This window comes from Orbicella franksi, chromosome 2, assembly GCF_964199315.1.
Source record: "Orbicella franksi chromosome 2, jaOrbFran1.1, whole genome shotgun sequence".
Classification (NCBI taxonomy): Eukaryota; Metazoa; Cnidaria; class Anthozoa; order Scleractinia; family Merulinidae; genus Orbicella; species Orbicella franksi.
The window spans coordinates 35252418-35270662 of record NC_138146.1 but is presented as its reverse complement, the minus strand read 5'-3'; the positions used below and the strand labels follow the sequence as shown (position 1 = coordinate 35270662).

At 40.9% G+C, this 18245-nt stretch overlaps 1 protein-coding gene across 1 annotated transcript in view; it reads right to left on the bottom strand.

The window, feature by feature from the left end:
* Positions 1–18245, bottom strand: part of LOC145479559 (ectopic P granules protein 5 homolog) — a 49687-nt gene that overhangs the window by 8805 nt on the left and 22637 nt on the right. Inside the window, exons 20-46 of the mRNA XM_081457955.1 lie at positions 17956–18127; positions 17686–17851; positions 16340–16480; positions 15682–15802; positions 14260–14357; positions 14032–14134; positions 13681–13779; positions 12473–12610; positions 11597–11763; positions 10752–10967; positions 10155–10278; positions 9657–9807; positions 8596–8767; positions 8145–8235; positions 7492–7572; positions 6480–6622; positions 6110–6156; positions 5780–5901; positions 5074–5259; positions 4057–4188; positions 3755–3836; positions 3440–3561; positions 2920–3121; positions 2410–2485; positions 1408–1511; positions 440–609; positions 189–274 (exon numbers count right to left, since the gene is read on the bottom strand). Of these exons, the coding sequence (XP_081314081.1) occupies positions 189–274; positions 440–609; positions 1408–1511; positions 2410–2485; positions 2920–3121; positions 3440–3561; positions 3755–3836; positions 4057–4188; positions 5074–5259; positions 5780–5901; positions 6110–6156; positions 6480–6622; positions 7492–7572; positions 8145–8235; positions 8596–8767; positions 9657–9807; positions 10155–10278; positions 10752–10967; positions 11597–11763; positions 12473–12610; positions 13681–13779; positions 14032–14134; positions 14260–14357; positions 15682–15802; positions 16340–16480; positions 17686–17851; positions 17956–18127 (3512 nt within the window). The remainder of the gene's footprint in view (positions 1–188; positions 275–439; positions 610–1407; positions 1512–2409; positions 2486–2919; positions 3122–3439; positions 3562–3754; positions 3837–4056; positions 4189–5073; positions 5260–5779; positions 5902–6109; positions 6157–6479; positions 6623–7491; positions 7573–8144; positions 8236–8595; positions 8768–9656; positions 9808–10154; positions 10279–10751; positions 10968–11596; positions 11764–12472; positions 12611–13680; positions 13780–14031; positions 14135–14259; positions 14358–15681; positions 15803–16339; positions 16481–17685; positions 17852–17955; positions 18128–18245) is intronic.

The following is an 18245-nucleotide window of genomic DNA, read 5'->3' as shown; positions in this document are numbered from 1 at the left end:
TTAATTTTGAAGAGTCAATCTACAAATGGAACAAAGGGACGCAAAGAGCTGATGGTTCTAACACGGTAGTGACGATACCAAAGAGCAGAATAGTAATAAGTGGCGTGAAGCATTAATGTAGCTGTACTCTTTAGCAACTGTTTTTTACGATGCGATCCAAATTAAGACGGCATTCAACACTCACTTACCAGTAAGCAGAAATGATTCTATTCCAGTCCATTAGAGGAAATACAAGACCAAGGAACCTAAAGCTGTTCTTGCACACGCCATGCAGCTAAGGAAAAGAAAACAAATAATATTATGGAAGGTTTAAAATCACTGGATTGCAAAAAGGTGAATGAATCAGTCTTGATGTTTACACAAATTCCTCCAGATAGTAGAGTACGAAATATATGGAAGCTAGTAGGGAGAATCTGTCTGTAACTAAGCTTTAACAAACCTCCTGCATGAGTTCCATGTTATGCAGTGTCGGTAGAAACCTTTGCCAGGGAAGGAGGAAGAACTTGGAGCGATACACGCGCAACACGTAATCAGGTATTCCTTCCTTGGATAGTGACGACACGAAGAAACTCCAGAACATGTTCATCATTGATGTACTGCTGTACGGAGCTAACGAGAGATGAAATCACACAGTAAAATGAACCGATACAACAGTTGGATTTGAGTGGTGCAGGTGAAAGTATAAGAGCTGGACTAAGCCGAGAGCAGCTTCTGAACTACTTCGGAAACGAACCCTTGAACGAATGGCAGGCCTTCTGTTGCTCTACTGTCTAAACTGTGAACAAGTCATGGCTTAAAAAGGCAGTTCCGAAGAGGGGAGCGAGGGGAGAGAGGGGAGAGTCCAAGTCAGGCTAAAATAGCTTAAATGGAGGACTTAAAATCGGCACACACGAGGGGACCAGTCCCTACAACTAGTCCCCTGAAGAGTTTACACGAAGGGACTGGTCGCAGGGACTTGTCTCACGAACAGTTCACACGAAGCGTTTTGAGAAACAAGTCGCAGAGACTTGTCCCAAAAATTCAAACCAGTTTGAATTCGTGGGACTAGTCGAAGGGACTAAACTTTGGTCCCTGTGACTAGATTGTGAAGCAAAAATGGCTAGTTCACACGATGGGACTTGTCAGTTGCAGGGACTAGTCGCAGGGAATAGTCTGCTCGTGTGTGCCGACCTTTAATGCAAGTATGATATAACCTGGAAAAGAAATTTCCACGGAGGAATGTGAGCGCAGAGTAATATTCTGTCCGTCTTACTCAGCATCACAAATACTCGCTACCTATTACTGTCCTACGCAAGCTTTAAACATTATATTTTCTCGTACGTCCTTCAATGCAAGCCTTTTAAAATGATGAACCCCCCTCCCCTGCAATTTACCGTTTCTTCTCTACGCTTCCAGTTTACCCCTTACCATTTAAATGAGCCTGTAGGCAGTTCAATGTGTCAGTGAACAAGGCAATCATGTCGGAGGCTTGAGGAACTTCACTCTCATTCCAAGGAGCTACCGGAGCATTCCTGTTAAAACAAGTCAAACAGGTCAAACAAGTTTACTCGAGTACATCAATCCTGTTAGGCTTAAAATTAATCGTTTTCTCAAGACGTCACGGCAGCCATATTGGTGTTCCGAAACAATGAAACGGCCACCATGTTGTTGGTGTACCAAACTAAACACGTCGGAGTTGAACTCTTTTCTTATAGAAACACTTTCTTTTGTTCCAACAGATTTGCATGGCTGCTGGCCAGGTCAGCGAAAACGGTCTATACCAATGTTTAGGAACATGTCATTTCAGCTTGTATTGATGTCTTTTCCAATGATAGTTACAGTGCTAAGATCATAACGAAGGCCTCTACATATCTGCGGTACTAGCCCATCATAAAAAATAATGATATTACATTAACGCGGGAAAGCCGCTGAAATGAGACATTCTTAGCAGAGTCCAAAGACGAGCGAAGCAGTTTGCGATAATTTGCCAACAGCTAAACTCACTCTTAAACCACTCAAGTGACCAAACATCGAATTACCATCACGGAGTTCACAGTTACAAGTCCCTTTTCGGACCAGGAATTTTTTTCTAGCCATTTTGGACAACTTATTTGATTGCCCACTAACTTTGAAAATCACATTACGTCAGCAAAATTAGGATAGGTGAGTGGAATTAAGGATTTATACTACGAGTGTTGTTTGAGAATTGTCTCAAATTGCTCGAGACTTATAGAGTGCAATTTGAAAGAATTTTAAAATATCACGAGTGGTGCAAATCCTAATTTCATACGATTACTCATTTATTTTATGACTGAGAAAGTTTCGAACACCCGGGTGTTAATTTGCACTGCAGTGCAAAATTAAAAATTAACGATGAATTGACCTGCCCTCAGCCAATAACAATGAAATAATCCACAATGTAAATCTTACCCTGGAATAGGAGATTCTTGAGAACAAATCCAGGGATCAAACACTCGACAGATTAGCGTCCAAAGCTCTGTTAACACTAAAGAGACAATAAAGTACAGGAAAATGATAACTTGTGATCAACATCCAATTTATCCTTATGGTATCAATACATCTACAAGCAGACAGGTAATGAGAATTAAGAAAATCATCAAGTACGTCAAGCAGTTCCACCAGATGTCTTGGAGACAACACACGATTAATAAAGTGTTAAAGGTGATATCGGACACTGTACGTAAAGAAGTATCATTTCTCCCTAGTAACAGGTAGTAACTCTTTCTGAATGACATTACTATTTTCAAAAAATTGAAAATACTTGATTTAGTTGCTTGATTTCGGAGTTAAAGATGTGAAATACATTGCCTGATACCTAAGCTGCCCGTGAACTAAGCATTAAGCCAATAAAATACTGTAAAATTGATCAAATGCACACATGGGTCCTCGTACGTAAGGGTCTAAACCAACGAACTTTACCTGCGTCTAGTCCTTGTCCCTTGTTAGCAAAGACCACAGCAGCTCTTCTTACGACGATCTGTTGACACATGAAACCGAGGACAAAAGACAGCTGCTTGATGTACGGCCTCCACATGGTGTAGAGGCCACCAGTCACATGACCTCCCAATTCAGCCCGCTGACCACTGAAGTACCTGGTGAGCCAGTCCAGAGTTTCTAGCACCTAATACATTTGATAGATCAGTTGGGGCAAAGCAAGAAATTTTAGTGTTCGTTGACAAACACTAAAGCACGGACAAGGATAGCATCCAATGTTTCAACATGGACAGCAGTTTGAACAAGTTAACCTGTTGAAGAAGTCACTTTTGGAACTAACAAAATTACGTTTTAACCGACGGAATCCTCAACGTAATATTAAAATTAAAAACAAATTACACATTAACAACAGCAATCAAGGATGAATAAGACTGAGTGACATTGAGACGGATAGTAAGCAATGAGCTTAATCGACAATATATATAAATATATATAATATATTAACCTGTTCATCTCCGAGCACTCCCTTTGATGCTGTCTTTTGCTCATTTTCAGTGGTTGGCACACAGCCGATGCAGGACATAAACGTGCTCCATACATCAAGACAAAGCGTCCGTTTACTGGAACCTGAGGAAAGAAAAAAAAAAACTAATTAAATGTCTCGACCAATAGGCGAGTTCAACTATGACATATCCTTATGCTTCCATGGCAACGTTCATGAAAATCGTGCGTTACAGTCTTCATGTACTTCTAAGAATATTTGTCACTTCGGCCCTCTGAAAAGTTTAAAAGTTTAAAAAAGATAGCGTGCTCTACTCACCTTCACACAATAACCTCAGTGCATCACTGTACTGCTCGGGAAAATTGTACATCAAGACAGTAGACAAGTGGCGAAGGTAGACCTGAATATCAAATGAAATCAGTCAATCACTTGGTCAGTTAGTTAGTCAATCAATCAATCAATCCTTAAAAAAGTAAACATGTAAATAAGACGTTAGCAATAAGTCAGTCAAACAGACAGTTCAGCAAGCTGCAATAACAATTAATACATCCCCCAGTTAGTCTTTCAGTAGGTTGGTTGGTCAGCCGGTTGATCAGGTGGTCATTCAGTCGTGAACTCACATCTAGAAGTGCTCTCTTGGTACTTGCAGGCTCATAACCAACAGTGTTGAGTGCCTCAAACACGGCAGACGTCAAAGCCGATCTTTCCATAAGATTGCTGTTTGGTGATGAGAACCACTTTCGCAACTCAAACTAAAAGGAAATAATTACACGAGACAATGTAACAGACATTTAAATACCATTCAAGCAACAAAATACACAACTTTAGGATAGCAGGAGCTTTGATATAAACCTTCTTCAAACTCAAATGACAGTGCTTAAGACTCAAATTTGGTTATCGTACACCGATGCTTAGAAATTCAACTCGAGAAAGAGACTAAGGTGTCAGAATAAAATATATATAGACCTACTATCATCAACATTTTTCTTGTAATTTGTTACTGCAACTTACTCAGTGACAACAATCAACATGGCTGAAGCGTAATGGCGATGCTTAACAACACTTCAAGAAGAGTGCACAAGCGAGTCACAATCACCCTGGGCTGGAGGGGGTAGAGTAAATTAGATCCCAAACAACACCCCAGTGACGCCCATATTTGGCTGCTGCTCTTGTGCGCGATGCATACTTAAAGGAAGTGTTTCTTTCCTAAAGGTACTTTTATGGAGGTACGTTAGTGGCCCCCACCTCCTCCTGCCGTTGTAGATTTGACAGGACGGTGCCAAGGAATACTCAATGGGTCTGATTAGTTAAACACAAGGTTAAGTCTGTATACGAGCCAAGTGACTCACTTGGCTCGCGGACTGGGACGCTGATTTTCCGCACGTGAAAAGCCCGAGCGACTTTACACCCATATTTATCCTCCTAAAAAAAAACATCCCCACAACACGCGTTGTAACATCCACGAAAGAGGTAGCGGCAAGTCTACAAATAACTTGAGCGAGATTACCTGCAGAATAAGGATTAACTCTCTACCTTTGATCTTTTCATGAATAGGTACAATTCGTTGGTGTGAGGTTTACACGAAACTAACAATGAACCACAGACAGCCTTTTACCTGGCAAGGAAGACAAGCTTACCTTAGTGAGCAGAGAGAAAACAAGATCGTCGTCAGTTGATTCCAGGATTCGGCGATACATGGTAGTAAACGAGTCCGAGTTATCATTGGGACTGAAAAAGGTAACCAACTGCATTGACACTGAAGAGTGCTCCAAGATGGCAGACAACAGCTGTTCTGTTTGGCTGGAGTTGTTCATTATAAACTCCTGAAAAACAAAATTTTAGGCAGTGTGATAGAAACTGTTTGGGATGGTTCATTTTAAACGCCCGGGCCTAGTTATTCAAAGGATGGATAACGCTACCCAACAGAGAAATAACTAACACTATCCACTGGATAGCGTAGTTTGTTAGTCAACACTTATCCACTGGATAACGAGTTATCGTTAAATGGCTTTATCCACAGTTTGAACATCTGGGTCCAGGAAAACAAAATTAGAGCCAGCAAATAATGAACTACAGTCGAGTAACTCGGTTGACTTGGCTAGTTAACAAGAGACATGACTAAAATGGAACGAGGCTCTGTTAAGGACGCGGGAGATTGTTCAAAAAAAAAAAAATGTTCAAATGTTGTTGTTTATAGTGGTAGTAGATTACGACGAATTACAAACGGCGATCTTGAAAAAGCTAGGCTAACTGTTTCAAGATGCACAAAACTTGACGCAACCCACGACTTCATTGAGTGTTAATGGTTCAATATAAGATAACTGTACTTGGCTCAGTACTAACCTTTCCCAGTATATCGACACAGGACGTAAAGAACTGGACAGTCGGTTGGTAGTTCATCACATTATCGTCCATTGCTCCGGTAACATGGTAAAACAACGCTGTGCCAATGTCGCTGATAATTTCTGAAATCAGGGCAAGATAAAATATAACATGTCAACCAGTAGAGAATGCTGCTCCCCGCCCTAATCTAATCAGTATGTGCCTTCTTCCCTCTTGACCATTCAGTGTCAACCTTCGTTTTTAATCCCAGACTATTGTATCTAAATAAAAATTCAACTGTACCCCCCCCTCCCTGACACCTATTTTAGACAAACAGATAGTTACAAATACCTTTCACTCTCCTCTCTGAAGAACCTTTTGCTTTGTTCACTAAAGAGCTGCAATAAAAATCACGAGGTTTCTTAATATGTGAATAAGATGATCCTTGTCATCAAGTAAACTGGGAAATGATTTACTAAGGAAAACGTTTATTGCGAGATTTAAATCTACAATGATAAGGAGTTCCAAGAAATTACTGCACAAAAGACATTGAACACACATCAGTCGCTTTCAACCAAACATTGGGAAACCAACGTTTTCATGTCACGCGTAGATGTTGGTGAAATATCAAACCAGTGTCGGAAAATATTGAAGCAATGTTGGTCATACGCGTATGTTGGCCAAATGATGCATGTGACAGATGTCAATCACTACTACTTACGTGATGATACTTTCAATATACGCGGCAGACTCGCACAATTGCGCAGGGCATGGCTGAATGAAGTTCTGTACAACTTGTTCCTGTTCACGGCGATTATCAGCAATTTTTCGGATTACAACTTCGTTGGGACGTTTAGCCAGGAACTGTTGACAAAGAAAATCATCGTTGGTGCGCTCGACTCCCGTCCAAGCAGTCTGGGTCCGAGCCCTGGCCGGGGACTCTATGCTGTGTTCTTGGGCGCGACACTTAACCCTCACGGTGCCTCTCTCCACCCAGGTGTATAAATGGGTATCGGCAAACTTAATGCTCGGGGGGTAACCCTGCGATGAACTAGCATCCCATCCAGGGCAGGCAGGCGGGGAAGGGGAAGGGGAGTAGAAATATTCCTAGTCGCTTTATGCTACAGAAACCGGGATAAACTCCGGCCTAATGGGCCAATTGGCTCGTATGCAGACTTTAACTTACAGGTAATCAGCACCGATAGAATTAACTTTCACTAAACAGCTGAGTAGTCCTTACAGAACGTTTCTAACAATGTGCTGATAGCTTTCAACGTACAATGATTAGCACAGCAATGCTCACAAGTGAACGATGCCTTTTCTTCTCCCTAACTTAAATTACTGCATACTAATCACGAAGATTCCAATGATCTCATAGTGGATAGGGTGGCCTAATGATTTGCGCGCTGGACTAAGATCAACCAGCCCAAGTTGTGTTCTTGGGCAAGACAATTTAATTTCCCTGAACCTCTCTCTGCCCTGGTTACTGGTGAATTTCATACTGAGAACAACCCTGAGATGGACTATCATCCCATTGGGTTGGGGAGGGTGGGGGGAGGGGGGGTGAATTCGCTTAATGCTACAGAAACTGGAGACAAGCACCAGAATGACGTGCAACTAGAAGATAAATCGTCTTGTTATGACACCAAATTCTCAAAACTTATGGGAAAGAAATGTAAGGAATCATTAAGTGATATTTCAGAGTAATCCTACAGGTTAGTGGATGACATTACCTTGATGGTGAGAGTAGCGGGTCCCCGACACTGAGTTCCTTCCTTGAACACCTTATTGCGACAAGGTACTTGTACTACAACCTAGAGCAACGAAAAATATATCACACATACTTGCAGGAAATATGAATATCATAAAGAATTTCTGCACAGAGAAAATGCTAAAACTTGCTACACCTCCTCTGACAAATGTTGAGAGTAGCGTGGCCGAGTGGTGCAGGGCACTAGATTTGAAATCTGGAGTTCCTCGGTTTAAATCCTTCATCCTGCCAGCAGCTGAATTTTGCTCTTGGTAGACCGGAGTTCAACTCTTAGGCTACGCTCTGTACATAACCTCGCTTCCAACTGAGGATTCTTAACACGTTTAAATTAAATTTTCAGTATTTGTTTGTTCACGTACAACGTCCACAATTAGCATCGTAGTGCTGAAGCTGAATTTACCGACACTTACACAAAGTTTTCCTTGGCTAGTTATTTTTTTCTTATAGACACCTCAAAAGTGCATGACCTCTGTCCTCGCTTTTACCTTAACTCTATTTCAGTAAGAAAAAATACCCGATGAAGCATGTCTTGAATACACTTTTTAAAGGCCTGAATTACATCAGAGATTTGTCGACTTAGATCTGTTAACAACGAAATGAAATATAAGGTATTACCTGCGACATCTCGTTCGAGTACATTTTGGGTATTAACTCAATATATTCAATGTCCAAGGAGACGTGCTGACCAACAAGACCACAAAACTTTCTGTACAATAAAACAACAACAATAAAAACAGTTTATTTACAGATGCGAAACATAGAATGCTGATCGAAACAGCTTCTGCAGCAGCTATACTCTGCGTTTGCTAAGCCTGGTTCTCAAGCCCTTCAGGATTACCAGCAATGCTCTCTTCGGAAATTGCCTCAGCTTTATCGTAGATGGTGCACACAAGGAAAACGTTTTACTACCTGTCTGCCATAAGAACCTCAAGTATGCCTACAAAGTTGAACCCTAATACGTTCGTAAATTCAAATAACTAGAACTAACTACTGTTGTTTTCATAGATTACATATACTAGTTTGCCGATCAAATGAAACGATGAATAGACAAGTATTGTTCACAAACCTTGCATGACTAACTATTCCCTGTAGCTGACTATAAACAATGTTCAGTAGCCTCTGTTTGTTCATTAGTGATGCATCAGTCATGAGGGGTAGGATGGGTTCTAATCTTTTTACAGGTGGAGGGTGTAGGGGGGCAGGATGTGTTTTCATTCTTCTGATGATCCTTGAGGCAGCTTAAATTGAAAAAAAAAACTATTATAAATGTCGTTATAATTATGTTTTCAGTGCGCTAAATATCAAACAACTCACTACATCAAGAGTTAGAAGTGTTGCTTATTCAAACCTAAAGTATCTCAATCAGGGCCAATAGGCCATTTTCGAATTAAATCAAGCCTATTTCTTCAAGCGAGTCTTGGCGTCCATCCTTTCATATGAAAATGAGATTTCGTTCAAATGCAAATTAAACTCATTTTCATATAATTGACTGTGCAAAAGGCCTCGCTATGATAGAGGATCATAGAAAGGCTTCGGTCAACTCGGAAATGGGCTATTTCTTTCATTCGAAAGCTACGTTTTGAGACTTGTATTTTAAAATTCTATATACTGCTAGGCCTGTTGACTGAAACCTGACAGAGATACACTCAACCTGATCAATAACTGATATACTTCCTTTTTACAGCATCCATAAGAGATAAAATAAGGAAAGTAGTCAACTATATGCGGGTGCCTTTTTTTAATTTTGTCTCGATCTGAGGTTAAATGTCCTAGAACTAACTTTAAAATGAAATGGGTAGCAGTCAGCGCGCGACGCGGCGCCCTGACGGGTAGTGTGGTGGACTTTATATCAAATGATCCTGATTCGGGCCCTGACAGGGACATTGTGTTGTGTTCTTGTGCAAAACACTTTACTCTCACAGTGCCTCTCTCCAACCAGGTGTATAAATGGATAACAACAAACCACCCAAGGTTCATAGCCAAACACCTGGCCACTTCAAGCAACAGAAATGGGAGGTTAAGTGCCAGAGCTTATGAGCTGCTAAGGTTTGAAAGACTTAACTTTTTTATGACAAACGGTAAACTGAAGGAATCACTTGACCAAATCTGAGATTGATGTGTGTGTACCTGTCTCTGAATTCCTGTCATTCCACTGTCCAGTTACTTTACCCTCAACAGGCTTCTTCTGTGGACCCAGGGCATGCTTCACCCAGCAGCGCACAGACTCGGTTATTTCCAAATCAATCTTGTTCACGAAGAGCAAGTCATTCCACGGTTCCTGTGACAAAGTTTACACAACTTAGGAGAGTAAACAACCCTCAGCTTGCAAATGAGAAGCAAACGTTAATAAAACAGACAACTGGGGTAATCTGTAAGCAAGGTGTGATTATAATGTATCAACAACAATCTGATACATGTAAGTTCACAGTCAGATCAAAAACATTTTTTCCACGGTGAATGGTGCAATACATTTGGGCTAAAATGGAGATACAAGTAATATAATGCTGAACACAGATGTCTCATATAAGTACATAATCCATGCACTTGAACATATTATATTTTTGCTTGTGCATGTCCCAGCTAGCTCCCAGACAACTAAGCAATTCAGGATGCGTGGGCACATACCAGTTCAGGTTTGAGCAATGTTTCCAGCCGGGCTGGATCATAAGGAGGCGGTAATGACGGCAAGTAGAGATCGGGATCATGAAGCCTGGGTTCATCCAGCCACAGAACAAGAGTTTGATAAAACCTGCAATGAGCAACAAACCTCCATTACAACACAGAGCACGAGGAATGTATTATAAGCCTAAACAAAACTTCACTTCCACTGTCATGACAATGCTGAAATACACGATTATTCTATGATATTCACAAAGACGCCGCTTATCCCCAAAATAAGAGGTTGGACTGCAATCAGCAGAAAGAGTTACTTTGTAGTGTTCTTAAGATGATAACCACATCTTCAAATCCCAGAGAGGAAACTTAAGAAAGACGATGTCAAGCTGTGAGGGTCACCAAAAATTACGTTATACAACATGAATCGCCACACAGAATACTCTGGTGGAAGTCTATGAACCCTGAAAACTTCTTCTTTTCGTTAATTCCCTTTTCGTCACAGGTTTTCCCTGCAGGACTACAATGAGCAACGACAACAATACACCCTGATCACTGAACAATGTCCCAACCGTTCCCAAAATTGCTGTAACTCAACCTTGTACATACCCTGAGAGTTTTTCATGTAAAGCTCTTGTGTGCTCAAACTGCTTGCTTATTTCACGGTCACTGTCCATCACTGCATCATGGTCTGCCCCAGTCTCCACTGATCTATTGCGGTGATGTTCAGCTGTTGCTTGCAGTCTTTGCTTCATCTTCTTAAGCATTGAGCTGTAACCTTGGCTCTCAAAGAAACGATAACCCACACAAGCCCGCTGAGCAAGCCTTCAGCAAAAAAAGGCAGATGATATGTTTCTAATTACACAGCTATCTATCACCTTGAATTAAGCCTGTTTCACGCGTTTAGTTAGTTGGCGAGCAGCACAAAAATCGGCGAGAGAAACGTTTTTCTTTTCCCGCTTTTCTCGTTACTCTCTAGTAACCGAACGCCTGGAACTAATTTGAGGTTGACTGCTGTAGCGAGTTTGCAAAGCTGATGTTTTGAATGTTAGCTGTCCATAAGAGCAAAGTAATTCATTTATCTTTATTAGCTTCGAGTTAATGGATAGTTCAGTGCTTCATTCACCCGCCGACACAGCAAATTGGTTTCTTTAGAAACTCACAACTTCACACATTAATTTTCCTATTGCTTACTAGGAAGTTGTTGTGACCTAATAGTTGCTATCTGGGAGACTCAATTCGTTTACAGTCTTCTCTGTGTTCTTGCACAAGACACTTTCCTTTCATAGTATGTCTCTACCTACATCTCTCTACAGGAGCACATGGGTGTATAGGGATACTGGCTATTCTACCACCATCGACAGTCCCCCGGCCCCCTTACCCCACCTTACACGCACTACCAACAACTATTTCCCCCATTCTAACCCAAAAGCAAATTTCACCCCCCTACTCACCCAGGTTGTGTGACTGGCCTCTGCAGGTAAAGTCTAAAGAAGCGTTGCCAGATCAGCGGTAACATGGGATGATCCACTTCTGTAACCATGGCCTGATTGGCCCAACGATAGATGGAGAGGCTGGACAGAAGAGGTGTCCATGATAATTTCATAGTCTTCACTACTTTCTGTAATCAATAAAACGCATTTTACACATTGATTTTGTTTTAAAAATTAATGCTATACGCGAACGACCGTTCAACGGTCATTTTCAAGTTCGGTGGAAGAATAAAATTTCATGCACAAATATATGGTTAAAAACGCTAAAATATGTACATATGGAACAATTTCAAAGAACTTATTGATTGAATTTTACACATTACAAAGTGTTTGATTTCCATTTTACCTTACTTCAAATTAAGATCAGCAAAAAAGAGAAGGTAAAATAAGTTTCCAAATTGTCAAAAACAAAAAGGTTAAACCACAACGCAAACGTTACTGGTAGCAATGTTACTGTCACACAGAATCTTTTGTTCAGTGCAAGACAATAACATTCTAGAAAATTTTGTTAACAATGGAACTTAAAAGGAAGATAACACAAAAGTACAGAGAACTGCTTAGTGTAGCTTGATCAGTCTTACAGGGGCTCAGTCGGGTTTTTTTTTTGTAGTTGTTTTGGCCATTACCTTTAAATTGAAGGAAACCAGAGAATAGTAGTTTACTAAGGTCGAAAAACACCAAAGAGACAACTCATCAAGGACGAAAGATGTTCAAGGATGGCGAGGGTGGTCAAGGATGGCGAAGATTCCAAACGACGAACTTTAAAAATTAAGGTTAAACTTTTGAAGATGCGCAAAGCGTGACGTAGCTCCTTTTTAAAAGTAGTATTGATCTAACCTTAAGCACTGCGTCGACTGTGGCATCAGGCTTCTTCAGCAATCTCTTGTTCATTTCTACAGAGAGTCCAGAATTCTCTTCCATCTGAGTTTCCATGCACAGCACACAATAGGCATAGTAACTGTAGTCTGGGCTGGCCTGTTAACAAGCAACAGTATGTAGGTATCATAAATTCACCTAAGGTAACATTAACCCTTCACATGGTGTAGCATCTGGGAGTACTGGGCAGAGCTTGAAGAAAATAAAATCTGCCGGGTAGAAGGTGGTCACCTGGACCATCACCCTTCGGGGATCCTGCATAAAAGTCAAAGTCAAGACATTGGTCCTGCACATTGTCTGGTTAAAGATACTTTTGCCAGATGACTAAATGACTGGTAATCCAAGAATTTGCCGGGTCAATAACCATAAATTTGAAATCCCGCAGTGTTTCCGCCAGAGCGCGCCATTGCGGGAATCCCGCGTTGCAATCAGAGATGGCCCCCAGAAAAACGAAAAAGGGCCAATTTAGCCCTTTTGCTTTACAAGACTGCAGGCTTAACACAGGCATAATATTTCAAAAGCCATCCCAGGACTCGAAATTGTGATCGATACGGTCGCCAATGCAACTAACATTTCATCCTTAGCGACCAAAAATTCTGGATTAGTCGCCATAATACGGCATAATGGTGACTACATTTCTCTGTGTTGACGATCAGTAACGGTTATTTTGTCACACATTATGTCCTTCTAGAAAATCATATTGAAAGATCTTTGCTTCTAAAACATTCAACATAAGAAAAGAATTCAATCCGTCCTTTTGCTTTGCGGTATTGATTCTTCTCATATCGGACAACTTCCAAATGGCTGACCGTGGTTGAAATCGCCCTATAATGCATTGCAAACCCTTGATCATTGACTGGGTCATGTATGCCTAAGGATTGTTCTCTTGTAATGTGCGGATCCTCCATGCTAGTATCTGATTCAAAAGAAACTTTATTGAGTAGAAACACTTCAAAAAGCACTTACTATTAAATCTTATCATAGATCCTAATAAACTGCTTTATTTTCCTTGGTACTCTGATGCATTTTTTCCCTCTGTAGCTTTCAGTTTATTGGCCCCTTTTCTAAAAAATTGGCCCCAAAAAAAGATGTTCAGGGGCCACTTTGGCCCTCAAGTAAAATTTTCTGGCTGAAACACTGAATCCCTTTTATGTGTAACGTTATCTCACCTTAATATCCCACAGGACAGGCGGAGCGTTGCTGCTGGAAGTCACCCAAGAGACAATAGAAGCAAGAACACCTTGACTGCCAGTTTCTTTGAGTAGCACCTTGACACAAGCACACAATAAGGAAAAAACTTTCTGAACCAATTTACACAAAACTCAGCAATTATTACAAGAATGTTTTGCTGAGTATAAAAATACTTGCTATGTAAGTAGACAAAAACCATATTTTTTCAAGAACCTTGTCAACTGGGGTTGTTATCTTTATACCTTCACCAAATTCTTCGACATGTGATATGAAACACTTCTTCCTCAATATATTCCACCTTGTGTTTACAATGTACGTATTCTACATACCCGGTAGGCTTCTATGAGGTGAGTCTGTATCATTGAAAGGCTTCCCTCGACTCTTACTGCAATTTTGATTAGGTTGTCGAGTAAAAACTGCACACAAACATCCCTGAAAAGAGAATACACACAGGTTATTCAGTTCATTCAAACTTCAACCTGCCAAACAGGTAATTGAGTCAATATACCCAAGAAATGCAGGAAAGTATGTGTGTAATAAGCACAGCTGGTACTGACCTGTACCAATTCGGCAATGAACACAAAGTTAGCAACCAAAATTCCACAACACTGACTGATCCTACCATACCAGGGGCCTGAAACTTCTGAACATGGCTCTGCAGAAAAGAAATTGACTTGGAAATTGTTTGCACAAACATGTGGTAGGCATGCCGTAATGCCTGTTACACATTCGTTTGGATGACATGCCATATGGCATTTAAGCCTTCCTCAATAAAAATATCAGCAGTTTGATTGCCTAGCATTAATACGGGTGTCTGGAAAACCTGAATAGCGAATAGCGAATAGTCGCGAACCGCGAACAGCGAACGGTCCCGAATAGCGAATAGCGAATAGTACGAATAGAGCGAATAGTCTCGAATAGTGCGAATAATGGTGAACAGTCTCGAATAGTGGCAAATAGTGGCAAATAGTGGCAAATAGTAACAAATAGGGTACCCAGTATCTCGCAGTCAACCTCGCAGCAACGTAGGATGGGATTTTCCCGCTAAAAAGCACAGACGCTTATCAGGACAAAAGGTTTTGCTAAACGTAATTTCTTCTGTTTTAACCGCTGCAAAAGCGTAAATACGTCTTTTTTATCAGGTTATCCTTGTGTTTTATGTTTTCTCAATGTCGGCGATGGACAGCCCGAGCCTGAGTTCGGAGAAGAAAAAGTAATAAATTCACTGAAATTCTGTTGCTTATTTGGATAATTAATTAACGCTGGATATTAGATCTAAAGCGGTGACTATTGACGACTATTCGTCACTATTCGCCACTTTTCGCGACTGTTCGCCAGTATTCGCACTATTCGAGACTATTCGCACTATTCGGGACTATTCCCTATTCGCTATTCGCGACTATTCGCTATTCGCTATTCGGGTTTTCCAGACACCCCATTAATACATGTTAACCTAACCATGCCAAAGTCCCAAGTATACTAAAGATCAAAACTGGAATATGTAACCAAACTTCAGTTTGTACAATATCAATATAACACTGTAAACTAAACTGACGAGCGTAGGTTTTTAGTTGAAGGATTGAACGGCTAAGTCAACAAACGTTTTTCCAAGAAATATAATCACGATTTTACAGATTGACTCAATGTATAAAATCACCAAATCAGTGCTTCTGCTATTCAGACATTAATTCTTCGCATGCTCAGTTTTAATCAGGTTGCTCACAACAGCCTCAGACAACAACTTTCAAGATGTGAAAAAGTAGATTACGAGTAGTCCTTATTTCGCTTAGTCCGTTGTGCGTGATGCGAAAAAAAAAAAAAAAAAACCTTGAGAAAAGAGTGCCCGCGAGAAATCCCGGGGGACAGACGCGCGTGAAAGGAGCGCTTCTTGCCACCAGGATTTCTTCCTTGAGGTTTATTTCCAGTCATGCTCGAGTGAAAAAGAGACCCGGCCTCTGCTGACTCAGAGTTCACTGTACCTGCATGATTCCCACCAGCCTCTTACAGTACTGTCCAACCGTGGAGGCTTGAAGAAGCTTCTCAGCATAACCTGCATTATCACTGTCTAGCTGGCTTAAACGATGGATAACTGACACAAACCTGTGTAGAATTAGTTAAAACTATCATTAACCTATGTAAATTAAGTGCCATGTCAGGGGTTTCATTAAGGGCCAGGCACGAGGCAGATTGACAGGCTGCGAGGCTGATTTTGCCCGTCTGGTTTGACCATGTACAGAAAGGTTTTTCTTATAAGGAAGTTCAGTTCAAAAGGTTTTGCCCGCCTGTGAAAACCAGTTACCCTCCTGCTGAAAACGTAGCCTGTGAACAGGCTCACCTTTGAGTTACACGCGCGAGCGGCGAAGAGCAAAGCGATCCGGCGGAAAGGAGTCTGGTGATGAGGCTTCGCGCTCGCGGCTACGCCGCGCGCGTTTGTGCTCCAACATGAGCCTGCCCGCAGGCTACTAAAAACGTTTTACATGAAACTCCTGCATGTAAATCCCACCAATAATTGGGATCACTTGTAAATGCATTCTGTTAAGGTTTCATAAAATATCTTCCAAATAAAATTTAGTCACCAGACATTTTCTTGGATAGAAAAGTTAGGAGTTATTAATTTGCCTTTATTGTAAACATTACCTTGCTTCCTGTGTAAGTTTATCTGGACAACCAAAAAATATTGGTGTCACGTTTGCCACAATCCTCAGAGCAGCATCAAAACATTTCTCATTCACAATGACTGTTAAGTGGTCCAAACCAACACCCAAGAACAAGTCACGACTGTCAAGACAATACAAAACAATTACGTTATACCTTGAGTGAAGATAACAGTCACAGTACATGTACATGTACCCTTAATTTGTTTCATTTTTCTTCCTTGTCTCTAAATATCTTTTAGGTTATTTATTGTTGTAATGCGCTTTTGATCACCTGGTATGTTAAAAAGCGCACTATAAATCAATAAATTATTATTATTAATATCTCAAGGCAACTAAATCAATGAAGCGTAAACAAAAGTTTAGACAGAATACGATGAGATGTTTTTCAGGGTGGCTAGAGAGTGGCACCTGCTGAACTATAGGCTTCCCCCCTTACAGTGTCTGGTTCAATGCTACAAGTAGCAGCCAGTTAACGCACTGACACCTGAGATGTTTTCCAAGAAAGCGCAATTTAACACTACATGTACATAACAGATTGCAACCAAATGGCCAAAAACATCACTTGAAAGTGGCAAAGCTAACGTGCCCTTTCATGTTAAGGCAAAAACATGTATCTTCAGTGGCGGATTTAGGGGAGGGCCCCCCCCCCTTATTTCGGGTAAAAAAAATCGCAGAAGGAAGAAAAGCCGGCAGGGCAAGCAACCTCCCCCGCCCCTCCCCCTTAGCTCAAGGTCTGGATCCGCCACTGATCTTTCCGGGGTTTCTTTGGACAAAAGCAAAAAGAAAACTCATTTTGGGGTTAGTAAAAGCTATATTAAGGGTTTTCATTTTTTCTCGTTTATTTGTTTATTTTTCTCTCTCTTTCTTTTGCAGTTTTGTTGGCCTTTCAACTGCCTTTGTTCCGTTTCGTTAAGTCTCCAATGAAACATCAAGGAAAGTGGCCATGATAGGGACGATCAATGTTTTTTTTATGTAATGTTTGATTTTGAGAAAAGAAATTCATAGGTTTACTGTCATTCATCCTATCACACTTTTCAGGTATGCTCTAGTTTACTTGCTGATTATCAAAAACATCCTCTGGTATGAAAGGTGATGACATCACAACTGGTACAAGGACTACACGTGAACTCTCTCAAGCGAAGATTACACCAGTTGAGAGTCTTAAGGTTATGGGGCAATTGGTAATCGGCAGTAGTAGTGAAGGTATTAAAAGCTCATGCTAACTTTACATGTCTCTGTTTTTCTACTGACAGCAAATGCGTATATCAGCACATGCCTCATTGAAAAGGAAGGAAAAGTAAACAAGAGATCTATATATATACTAACCTTGTACCGATAGTGGTCATTGCTATGGCAGCATAACATGCAAGTTGTCCACCTGCCTTAATAGCATGGGTCGTGCTTGCAAGGGAATTCTCGTTAGCGAGTTCCAGTGTTTCCTTTGACAGAGACTTCACTAAGCTGGCAAAACCAGGGCGTGTTTCTCCACTTGCTATGGAGAGAAAGATCAGATTAATAAAAGTAGATTTTAAGTCACTATTAAAACTTGCATGTTTATCATTTCAAACCTTCAAGCACATGGCGTACTGCACATACCTTCTAACTCCTCTTCATTTGGGAGTTGCCGTGTGAACTGCATGACTGGCATTGGCAGATCAGCTAGGTGAAGCCTGAGAGTTAACATCATCTCCCACACCCACTCATACAACTGCTGCTCGTAATTTGGCTGCATCATACGATTGTAAGACGACGTCGCTATCAATGCTACCTGAAACAAGATTACTTTCCAATTTATAAATTCATCCTGTCGACCGTCATTGGTGTTATCACAAGACTGACAAAACATATATTTATTAAAATTACATTCCTGTGACAGATGTGCATTT